Genomic DNA, 12978 nt, shown 5'->3' with positions numbered 1-12978 from the left:
GTCTGTTTGAAGACTTCCTTGGCATCCATTGTAAATCTATGTATTCTTGATTTGCACACATGTAGGAACAAGTGCAGATTTTTTTTTATGTATTCACGTATTTTTTTTATTTGGTAGTAAATTAGATTTATTGGCAATTCATCTTATGTGTATTATGCGCTGTTTCCTCTGTATACATACATGCATCTTTTTTTGATAATTGTCTCTGATCTGATACAAGTATATGTACAGGTAATGAATTTGTTTAGTTTAAACCACCCCAGTTTTAGAGAAGTGCTACTGTTGCAGATCCAGAGACAGGTAATACAACCAGACGTATTGAGAGCGCTGTGTGCTCCCACAATCAGGTATAGCACAATGCCCACATGTATCACACTAACCCTGGGACAACAGCCTGTCACGTCTAATCAGCAGCCTCATCCAGAGTGTATGGCAAATCACGGCGGATACATCTCTCTGTGGCTTCCTGTCAGTAATGATGATACCGTGGGCTGGTAGGAAGTCCCTGAAGTCCCTGAGCCTCTGTCCTGTAAGCTTACATGGATGTACATACATAGCAGCACGAGAGGTCACCTTGACAGTGTTACGGGTTTGACGTCTACACACCATCAGAAAAATTACAGTCTTCACCATGCATGTACATGTAGATGCGGTAAACGAACAAAAATTCCATTCCAAAAATTGCATTTCTTATGGGGGAAATAAATATAAAATGTTTTTATTTGATGCCGAAACATTTTTCCAATATATGATACTTCTCTCTAAACCAACCCCAAAACACCTTTTGTGGGGCCTTCATGGCTCAGTTGGTTAGAGCCCTAGAGCAGAGTAAAAACCCAGGAGCCTCTCCCTCTCCGTCCGTACGTGGGTATATCTTAAAGCAACCTGTGGATGGTCGTGGGTTTCCCCGGGCTCTGCCTTGTTTCCATACATGCTATACATACCATTGGCTGCCGTCGAAATTTCCTTGAGTACGGTGTAATTGTCAGAATCAATAAAAATATGCAGCTTAGCCATGGGCAAAATGTTTAGGTCGTTTACTGTTTGTGCAGATCTATGTAAATTTCTCTAATGTTGCTTCACAGTGTTTACTAGGGTAGAACCGGGGGGTGTTTTGTTGAGTAGTCATGTATGCACATGTACCTGTGCGTGTACAGGTAGCTTGTGTAAGTTAGAGACAAGCAGAATTGTGTACTTGAGGCTGAGCAGTAGAGTGATTTGATGCAAGGCCATCAGTGGTCAAACCTTGGGTTCATGAGAGGTCATATCATTATCAGGTGATATGACCTATGTCTTACTTACATGTCTTACAAGTTGACCACAGTCAAGTTGATTAGATTAAATCGTGCACATGCATGTTCTCAGAGTCCAGATTGATTATGTTCTACTGTTGAATCGAGTGCATGAGCAGCTTATCTGCTGTCTGCCTGCCAACATTGGGCTATCCTATACAAGAATGAGCAGTATCTGTCACTTTCCTGCTTTCAGTTTTGATATCTCAATCTGTTTTCTAACCAGCTACGTACAGTACATGGGGAATAAACAAACCTGGTACTAAAGTTGTATTTTTGACTTCTTCATATTTTGATAATGCTCATATAACCTGTTCATGTATTTACATACTGTACCTGTGGAGTAGTAGAAGGCCTCTGGAAGAGCACATAGTTTTATTTGATGTGGGCTGTCCTCTTCACATGTAAATGTTTCAATTCATTGTATCTATACAGGCACATGTAAGTTACATGTACATGGAAATGTCCTGTAACATTTACTGTTCACATATTTACATTATATACATACATTTACATGTATACATGTATATGCACAAGTGTACGGAACCAAAACTTGCACATTGGCCTGAATCTGGAGGATGTTTTCAGCAAGGCCTTCTTTTTACATACATGTACTTGAGACACAACAGACCAGGCTGCCAATGTTCTGGTTTTGTTACTCTGTTTTGCAGACATACACACATGCAACTCTCCTCACACTGTGAGTCATACTGAACACAGAGGCAAAAAGTACAGCCTGGGAAACTTACAGCTCCCTGTCTTGTGCTATACTAGTGACTGTTATCTTTGGGGGACAGTTATCCTGGGAGAGGTCAGGGTCCTGTCACAGGGCTGGGGGGGTTGGGAGTTGGTGGGGGGGGGGGGGGGGGGGAATGTAAGCTATAGCTGTCAGTTGTTAATATGACAGATAAGTTGTACAAGAGCAGGAGCTCTGATAACCCACATAATCTGCCCTTCTCATTTGCACAGGTTATGTGTACATATTTGTATAGTATAATTTGTGTTAAGCCTGGATTATGTATATATTTCAGACTTGCCTACTTGTAATACGCGTAGACGGCATACACGAAAGACAACAAAACCCAAGTCCGATTTTGTTTTTCAATTTTATACAAGTCGGTTTTTTAGTATCAGATCCACTATTTTAGCATTCACATTACAGTGAGGATTTGGTAGGAAACACCCAACTTGCGAATTAATATAGCTTGAATGTAGCGCACAATGGGTTTCCGAATGGTGACCAGTTTATTCTGTCTTTTTATGTCAACCCTTGTCGTTTAGCACACTTTGCCAGGCAAAATGGCTGGCGACTAAATACCTGGCAGTGATGTGCATGAAGACAGCAGATATAAAAGCGTGAATACACTTACAGGGAGAAATTCTTGAACATGCACGCCTTAATTCTCAGAATTACAGGTGAGCGTTTCGACAGGAAAATCCACATCATCACATGATCAGTACATGTCCCCCGGTCTAGATTGGCTGTCAAACTCAATGAGTTCAAGATTGCACCTATCACGAACTCTTTTAGGGTATCCATGAATGTGACATTTGTTCAAATCTGCAATTTTTTTTACAGTGCGATGAGCAAACCGTCAAAAAAAAGCCTGATCACAGTAAATATACTGAACACATCAAAGCTTAAACACCAGCTAAACATGCCAAATCCTTATTAACGTCATTATCTTGAAGTTTAACATGCAGAATTTGGGGGCACCTTAACCCCTTTTTGGGAAATTCCTAGCATCTCTGTTTTAGTGACACAAGTGAAAGGTTACTGTAATTAAAACTATTTACATTGGTGTTTTTATTTGAAGTGATTTTGAAGAAGGGTTAAAATATATCTGCCACATTATTGTCAAATAATGTTTATTTTATCAAATAAAATTTGATTTGTACACATAAACCTGAGTGTTTGTACACATAATATTCGCTATGGGTAAGCACGTCTGATATTTGTGTATACTATCATGTAGAAATTTGAGAAAGTTTGTTTGTTTACGTATACTTTTAAGTATACCCTAAGTAACTTTTGACATACATTTTTACTTGTCCTTCAGACATAGTGTAACTCTGAAAAACAAAAGACTCCATATGGCTTGATATTTCAGCATTTAAATCTTGTCATCGTCAGGAGAAGCACCAAAACATTGTGTCATATTGAGTATATAGGACTCGTCTGTATTATGTCAATCTATGGAACACAAGGTATGCTGTATGTATATGAATTTGTTTACTTACATGTGTAGAAGGTCGTCACACTGTCAGAACATACATGCACAGTTATAGAGCATGTACACAAAACATGAAACCCACATCTTATGTATAATTATGTTGAGCACCATTTGCTTACATTTGCACAGCCCATAATTGATCTGTGTGAGTTAGTGATAAGTGATGTGATAAAGTCACTCCACCTAGGATGATTACAATGTCATTATCACACTAATAAGCCTTGACAGATCATAAATTTCCATATTTTCACATAAAAATGGTCTTCAATGATTCAGTGGTTTTGAAGTGGCGCATTGTGCTGCATCCAAGGGCCATCTGTAACCTAGGCAGTAGCAGATCAGACATACTGCGTATTTAGATACAGAACATACATGTACATGTGTCTAGTACTCATCCTAGGTACAGCACATTGATCATATGCGCATGTAGGTATGCAAATTGTACATGTGTACATCACATGTGTGGGAGGAAGCAGTGTTTTAGCGCACAGTATAAGATCACAGATACATCTACATACACGTACTCTCACATATCCATAGCTTTGAGCGCACCGGCCTGGATAGCACTGTTGGTAGAGCGTCCGCTTCGGGACCAGTAGATCCAGGATCAATCCTTGATCGAGTCACACCTAAGACTTTAAAAGAGGAAGTTGTAACTTCCTCGCTTGGCGTTCAGCATGAAGGGGATAGTGCAACGACTGGTTGACCCGCATCAGTATAATTGCTCGGGCGGGGCGGCTTACTTGCCTTCGGTAAGTCGTCTTAGTGAAGCAGCACTAAATAAAAGAGCGGTGGAAATCCGTCCTGCAACAAGGAGGCACATTACACGTGCATGCACCCTAAGGATTCCTTCGTCATCATATGACTGAAAAATTGTTGAGTACGACGTTAAACCCCAAGCACTCACTCACTCACCATAGCTTTGAGCATCCAGGCTCCCTTCAAGGACCAGGAGGTGATGAACATGGAGTAACATTGTAAACGGGACAAATCCTGATTTTTGCAGATTTGTAAAGCTTACAGGAAAATGAAACTATCATATTTGCAGGTTGGACATTCTGATCACTTTTCCAGAAAGAAATTGCTTGTCTAAAAGCTGTATTTTACATTATTCATGCTAAAATCTGACTCAAGGCCTATCTAACCTGGGTTAAATTTGGTGTCTTTTTCACCTGCAGTACTATAGTCATGTGACTAAAAAGTGTGGTGATTATTGGCTCAGAGCAGCTATGACATCACTTCTAACTTTGAATAGCTTCTTAATTCACCACTGTCAAAGAGGTTTGGGTGGTGTGTGTACAGGCTGTACTGTGATGTTCTGCTCCACAGTGTAATATGTATAGCCTGCTGGTATGTGTACTTTTACATGTTTGCCTACTTAAGGGTATCTGATGTGATCTCAGCATGTGCCAGCATTCTTGCCCGTGCCACAGTCTCCCAGAATCAATGAGCAGTTCAGAATGGAAGGCGACCAGGTCTGAGAATTGACCCCCAAGGCCACAAATAGCAACCGGCCCCAAACCAGCCTATTGATTTCACAGACTACCAATAAATGTCTTAAGTGGTTGGTCCGGAGAGTGATCATGCCCAAGTCCTGAGTGAAAAGATGGTCTCCTATTGCAGCATGTGGAGGAGGCAAATGTATGCTACTTGTGGTACTCTGAAACCAGTCAAATATTGAAATCTCTCTGTAGATTTTGCTGCATGTACATAGATACAGTCATACTGTTACACATGTCAAGGCTTTTGATATTGGTGGCTCTCTGTAATAGTCCAATATAGATGCCTCCATGTTGGTGGTTGGGTCTATGCACAACATTGACTGTAATACTAGCTAACCCACGCGGACGGGTTCTTGCTGTATGTTGTATTGTCTATTCCAGTGAAGTCAGTGCCATCAAATTATACAAGCATGCATACAGCTAAGGCTGGATATACATGTACATGTAAACATTGAGTTTATATACATGTTCATGTATTTGGTAATCTTGGCACTGTCCATCCTATGACCTCTGCATGTATACACATGTTTAGATTCTCTACACTGTGGTTGTGAACACTCACATATATGTTGTACAGTTTCATGTGTGATGTACATGTACCTGAACAAGAACTTCTACCTGTGTGAAGTGTATGCATTTCCATGGTGAACCATATTGGATCAGCACAGAACCATCCATTTGGCTGATTGTCTGAGTCAATATGTGATGGAGGCTGCTAGCAGTATTTGTATGCATGTGTAACTGGGGGGCAACAGCACAAGGCTTCTGCTGCGCGTACACGTTCCTCCAGGCTGTGCAGTACATGGACACAGCGCCTGGGAAACGCAGGCCTGTTGGACATGTGCTGTAGTGAATGAGACCCAGGTCTTTCAGAGCACCCAGTCTCTCATTCACCCAGCTCAGCTGGCCTTTGTTTAAAGATGCCTGTTTCCATTCATGCTGTCATTTGTCAATGGTCTGCTGGCCTGAGGGTCATTCGGTCACCACATCCCACTGACCATTTATGTAGCCTTATGAGGGCGAAGGGAGAGATGGAGATGTGGTACCTTTCATAAACAGGAACATTGATGGAGCAGAAAATGTGGCAGTATGCATGTTTCATTGTCATACTATTACATGTACATGAGTAACAATGAGCTGTTGCACTCACTGACACACATGATTCCTTTGGAGAGCTGCCTGATGACATGTTACTGATGCTAGGGTTCCTTTCCCAGGTCATGATGACGTCCCGATTTAGGCCGCACAATAATCCAGCAGAAACGGATTTGATTGTTGCATTGTAGACATATGTTACAATCTTTTTTGCTGTAAGTTGCATAAAGTCCTGCTTCACACTAGCGCCATTTCACAAAATAAAAAGAAACTGCATCTGCGAGATTAATGAGAGTTAATCTGCACTAACTCACTATTTGATATCTATTACACTGTCCTGTTGTAATATTGGATTTGGTAATTAACTATAACTAAAACTCATGCATTTGTGCACATGAATTTACTGATATTAAAATACTGAATACCAAATGTGCGTCTGTGTAACCCTAGCCTAAGTGTTTGTCTTTTATCTTGTGGTGAGTGCTGCAGTTAAAGAAAGTGTGAAATTTTTGTTTAACTCCTAGGTTTAGCCTTGAACAGGTCAGCTCCCTGTAAATGGATGGACACCATTAGAATCATGTACATCTACATGCATGTGCAGAATTATTTTAATATTTGCATGAATGTTCACTTTCTCTGCAACATTTCTCCTTTTCCTACTCCTGTGTATCTCAAATCTATCTCTGTACGATACTAAGCCGAAACATTAATAAACAGTGCATGACAGTAGCAAACATTTATCCCCTTTGTATATCAACCTTTTCTGAATTTATGCGAATAAATATACAGATTAGTCCCCCTGATGAATTGTTTCCCTTTGAAGAGGTCTCCCCAGACTTGTAGCTGTTCTCAGGAGGGTTGAATTGTCAGAAAGACCGGTGGGAGGCTGCTTAAATAACACAGACAGTAGCAAGTGCTGGGGGACAAAGTACATGTGCATGTATATACATGTAGTCCGCTATGACCAACAGTGGAGGCTGCAGTAGGTACTGTAAGATGACTTTACCTACAACCTGCTTATTCTAGGTTTGATGCAGAGGTGCAGACCAGGAACTAAGTTGGGCTGTTAGTAGAATATGTAGAGTACATCTGTTGTAGATAATTTTGCCATGATGTGATCCTCTTGATGCTCAAAATTAATATACATGTAGTGTTCAGGTTCATTTAACCTGCAGTGATGATTTCCCTGTGCACACACATGTACAGTACATGTAATATTGATATTTGGTACATCCTGTATAAGGCTTTGACCTTGAATTTAAGGAGAAGCTTTTAATGAGGTTTGACAAATTTGTCCCAGTGTACAAGTACCTAGAGACTTACACGGTAACCTGCATGGCGATGATGAAGCTGTTACCATGACTACAAATGAGCGCAAATATGAAAACATCTTCATGTCCATCCACATGCATATATATACATATACATGTAATGAGGAACAAGCACCTGTCTGAAGTAATTTGATGATGTATCTGGCGCTTGCTTTGGCTAAAGTCCTCCATCAAACTGAAGAATGACTCTCTCAGGCCTCAGCTGACCACTCAGTAGCCAGAGGATATGTGACAAAAAAAAAAAGCAATAATTGTGTATTTGTTCTCCGTTCAGCTGTATGAAGGCTCATGAATGGGTAAAAAGCTCTCACTTCTGGTGATTTATTACATATAACACTAAGTAGCACCTCTGTTAAACTGCTCTATTTTTAGCTCTGCTTTGCCTTTTTCTGGTTACATTTTTTCATGAACGTTTGTCACATGTCATCTGTTTTATCATGTACATGTGTGATGTGAATTCCTATCATGTACAAAGTAATGTAGATGTATGACACCTGCTCCACTAGTAGTGTTTACACAGGTACACTGTTAGTAGTACAACCAGCCCATCTATGAAGTGCTGTATAAAGTTTTCATAATGGTGAACTTGTAAAACTCCTTCCTGTCTTTATCAAGACTGTCCAAACCTGTGAACTTATTTGTTCTTCCTTTATTACATCACAATTATCGGTGTACTCATAAAATATATATGAATTACACTGCAACGTCACAGAGGAAAATGATGCAGTTCTGCTCTCATTTGAACTGTCGGTTTTAGCTGGTCCTTCAGTGTCCCACTGATACTGTACCTGTGTATGTACCTGGAAACTGCAACGCTGCAGCCTGGGACAAAGATTGCTTGTATACTCTGTAAGCGTGTTCATGTACTAGCGCACAAAAGATGTGATCTTTGATTAGCACATCAAAGATTAATTTATGAGAGCTTACAGTACATATAGGATGTTGGTCCGCTCAAAGCCAAGATCTAACACTGGATTATCACGTCAGCTGGACTGTGATCAGTATATTGTGTAGAGATCTGTGCATTTGTGTGAGAGATTTAACATCTGCTTTTCTTAAGAACCACATTATATTTTTGAACATGAGTTTGTATATCTGGATAACAGCATTTGATGTATTGGTTTGCAGTGTTTCCATGTACATGTACACTGTCAAACAATAGACACGTGTAAAGCACAAGTTGTTATCCACATACCTGTACAAATTCCTAATTGCACATTTGCACAGCATGTCCCCTTGTGCGTGTGTTTAACGTGTATTTATATGTGTATGACAATCACATTGAGATGTCAGACTTTGCACAGCTCGTGCATGAACAACAGCTGGCACTATCATGTTTAAATTTGAGGGCAGATTATAGTTCAGTGTGATATTGTACTGCTGTGTACTTGTATTGACAGTTGACTGACCTGGATACAAAATTTGATTCAAATGCTATGGAAGGTTTGTGTGGCTGTGGTTTGCTGACGTCAGTCTGTGGTGTATGGTTGTCACTAATCTGTGGTGTATGGCTGCTGATTACAGCCATGTGGCCTGGGGTGTGTTACAGTATGTGACATGTCCTCTTACCTCCACCCACATGTGGGATCTAGCACCGTGGGTTACTGGGTTCAGGGCACAGCTGGCATCCACTCACACCCAGTGTCCCATCTACCCCTTTGTTCTCTCCCCAAGGGTCAGTAATCACTGCTAAATCTGTTCACAGTGACAACACTACTGCCTGTGATCATGCCAGATTAGCCTGTGTCAACATACAATGATCAGTACTACACCAGATCATTGACCAGGGCGTTTGCTTACGAATGTAGGACATTCCTATTTTTGCAAATTTTAGGCAAATTTGACAAAACTTTCCAGTTTGTAAATGTTTTAAATGTTTTAATGATTAAGATCCACTCTGACCATGGATAATGGAGGACAGACCACAGAAGATTTTATCAGATATATTCACATATAGGGAGGGGAAAATATCTAGAGGGGAAAAATTCTGGGGGGGAGGGGGGAGATGTACAGGGGGGATTATGTCCGGGGGTGGGTGGGTGGCTGGAATATCTGTACCCCTTTACTCACATGTATATTTACATACTCACACGTGTCCATATTTATAAGTGATTAATTATGGCTTAACACTGTTTATTTTTATGGTTACATGTACATTATCAAAAGCCAGGAAAAAGCTAGTAATGCACTGTAATGCAGAGAAAATGCAGACATGTACAGACTATTTACCATGAATTTGAATTCAGCATTGCTGAAATCCATCAATGTTTCTTTTTACTGAGTTAAGCACTCTCCTTGTACATTTGTGGAAAAACTTCTAAACTTTTAACAGTATTTACAAATGTTCCCTGAAATGCTTTTAAATTCATACATCTCGCATACATACTGTAAATCTTTAACCTTTTCAACCACTAAATCACTTTTCATTGGAATTTATGCATACAGTTGTTATGAGGATGATGCTGAAAATTATTAGATTGTGTCATTAAAGATGGAAGCTTCATAAAACTGTGCACCCCGACAGTTCTGTCAGAATGTGTCAAAGTATTGTTACAGAGGGGGCTGAAAAGGTTGAGGAATTAGGGTATTCTGTATATGTACTGTGTCTGGTCAAAACACATTTCTTTGCCTTTGTGTGACTTTTCCCGAATCTATACCACTGGCCTTTACCTCTGTATTTATACGTGTATCTTACTGTATGTCTTCATTTTTATAAGTGAAAGAATTCTTCTGGGTAAAATAATACATTTTTGGTAATATACAGTATGTGTATTCCTACAATTGTTACAATAGTGTTAAATTTAAATTCCTGACCATGTTCTTACTTGTATATTTGCAGGTGCGACCAAAGATATAGGGTTAGCCTTAACACGGTTATGTTTAAGACATCGCAGTATAGAGAGCAAACTCAAGTCTTTCACAAGGTGAGTGTGATGTTCACTATATGTAATAATAGAAATTTGGGTATGGACTTTTGTGCTTTCCCCTTACTGTTCCCTGATACAGCGTATGATGTAAATGGTAACAGATAGCTGTCACTGTCACCTTTCACCAGATTCCTGACATATCCCCTAATATACAGGTAAGGCCATAGTCAATCCAATAGGAGCTGGCGTAGAGCACATGGCTTTAGTGGTCAAGATCTTTGTCTCAAAGAACCTGTTAGACTGCTTTGCCAGCGAGAACCCTAGTGCCATTTTCTCTTCTGCTGTTTCAGGTTCACATGGTTCATAATCGTCAGTGTACAATTATTATAACTCTGCTAATGACTCATTGTGCATTTCACGCTCTGATGACCAGGCCTGTTTACTGGTGTTTAAGTCCGGGCGTAAGTTCTAAAGGACCTGCTTGTTAACATCATTATTCTCATCACAAAAACATTCTCACGACTGCTGTGTACATTCTGACTGTCACCCAGATTTTGTACCAGCTGAGTGAACCAAACTGTATGTTATTCATGCACATATATAGTATAACAGTACCACATATGGTGCTTGCTGCGTGATGAGCACGCAGCAAGGTGAAAGTTTAGGTCATTTACCAAGCAGACTGGTCAATAATTATACCTAGAGCTGTGTGTGTGTATCTATTAGGTATATATACTGTATATTCCCGAGATACATGAAAAGTTTAGAATAGGGGATTTCTGAGTTGGAGCTCTTTTGTCATCAAAGATAAAAACAGTTCTACTGTGTCATGTGATGAGTGAAAAATGTTTGGCAACTTTTTAATGTCGACATTAATTTACCAGTTGCCTGTCTCACCCTTTTCCAGAAGCACAAATGACACTTCTTTCCTGTAAGAACTTCCCATTTTCACAACTGTCCAGTTTCTCAATTTTCTCATTCGTCTAGCCTAAATTACTTTGTATGAAACTTTTTTCGGATGCCCATTTTATAGTACACATGATGAAAAATGGTTTCCTAACACATTTGACAGGTCACATGATACAGTCCGACCTCATCTGCCTTTTTCGATAAGAGTTCGAACTCGATACTAACCTATTATACTACCGTGTGTATATACAGCAACTCATCTGGTGTGAATATTTTTCTTTCAAGTTTTATGTACTCATGTGCTCATGTAGCAATTTATAAATGTTGTTTATATGTGTATGTTGTAGTTCTATCACAGACAACATGGTCAGTCCTATACAGGAAAAACTTGAGGACTGGAAGAAAGCTGTGGTTCAAATAGATAAAGATCATAATAAAGGTAAGCGAGAGAGTTTTCGTGCCAAGGGAGACTACTCTGTCACAGTGATATATATTTCTGAGTTAGTGCCCTTGTTTGCACGTGGACATGTTTACATTTGTATGTGCTTGGCAAAATGTTTGTGAACAAAGGAATGTTTTTGTTTATCAGAATTTGTGTTGTGAAGCGTCAGAACCTATACAGAAAATGAGTTTTTTTTTAATTTATGTTTTTATTTAATTTATTTTAATGTTTTAAATGGCAAAATAAGAATATATATGTCTTTGAAAAAATTTACCCTTACATTGGACCTAATTTTTGTCTCTTTTCACAGAGTGTAAAAAGGCGAGGGCAGAAATAAAGAAAGCTGCTTCTGACACTGTCAGGTTACAGAAAAAAGTGAAAAAGGGATCAAGTAAGTTCATTGTTGACACATATCTGTAACGAAGGTGACAAGAAACCCCAATAAAATATGAAGTAAGGTTCATTATACAGACAGCTGAAAACTAGGAAGGAATTTTTAGGAACATTATTTCAGTAATCTTCTACTCATGAGTAAAAAGAGTTATTCCAACATTTGGTGCCATGATTAGGGTTTGAAAAACTTCATATGACGTCAGAGTTCCTAAACTGTGATAATAAAGTTTGTAAAGCCCACCCTAGAATTCAAATGACAAATATCTATAAAATAAATGAAGTATATTTATACATAGTGTTAAGTGGTCTGTTTAGTGATGCCTAGTTCGATTTTTAGATCATCTTTTCCTTCATCTCTAATCTCTAGAATCGCCTGTACTTCTGTGTGTTAAAGAGATTGTCAGTGTTTCCCATGATAGATGTATTTGGATTGAGGAGGTCTGTAGCTGGATACTCTGTTGTGACTTAACAGGTAAGGACATGCAATCCAAGCTGGACCACGCTCTGCATGATGTTCACGGGAAGTTCCGAGAACTGGAGGAGGCTGAAAAGTCTGCTGTGAGGAAGGCTCTGATAGAGGAGAGGAGTCGATTCTGCTTGTTTGTCACAGCACTACGACCTTTTGTGGTAGGTGTATTGTAGGAGGCATTTGTAATCTGTGACATGTACAATTAGCTCTATCCTTGACATGACACCCCTAATGGTAGCTATGTAGATGTATTTGTTAGCTCTGATTGCTGTAACAGGAGACTCATACTGGCTTGTACGTGGGAAGGTCTGCCAGCAACCTGTGGATGGTCATGGGTTTCTCTCAGGTTATGCCTGATTTCCTCCCACCTTAATGCTGGCCACCATTGTACAAGTGAAATATTCTTGAGTAGGGTGTAAATCACAAATCAAATAAGTATATTAT

At 39.6% G+C, this 12978-nt stretch overlaps 1 protein-coding gene across 5 annotated transcripts in view; it reads left to right on the top strand.

Moving 5' to 3' along the window:
* The window catches only part of LOC135465907 (protein MTSS 1-like), a 56321-nt gene that overhangs the window by 28072 nt on the left and 15271 nt on the right, over positions 1 to 12978 (top strand). For all 5 annotated transcript variants that reach the window (XM_064743285.1, XM_064743289.1, XM_064743288.1 and 2 more), the window contains exons 4-7: positions 10294 to 10378; positions 11578 to 11669; positions 11983 to 12063; positions 12538 to 12692. In XM_064743285.1, the coding sequence (XP_064599355.1) occupies positions 10294 to 10378; positions 11578 to 11669; positions 11983 to 12063; positions 12538 to 12692 (413 nt within the window). The remainder of the gene's footprint in view (positions 1 to 10293; positions 10379 to 11577; positions 11670 to 11982; positions 12064 to 12537; positions 12693 to 12978) is intronic.

The sequence above is a fragment of the Liolophura sinensis genome, chromosome 5, assembly GCF_032854445.1.
Source record: "Liolophura sinensis isolate JHLJ2023 chromosome 5, CUHK_Ljap_v2, whole genome shotgun sequence".
In the NCBI taxonomy this organism is placed as follows: Eukaryota; Metazoa; Mollusca; class Polyplacophora; order Chitonida; family Chitonidae; genus Liolophura; species Liolophura sinensis.
Note: the sequence above shows the minus strand (reverse complement) of the source record. Positions and strands in the feature narration are given on the sequence as shown.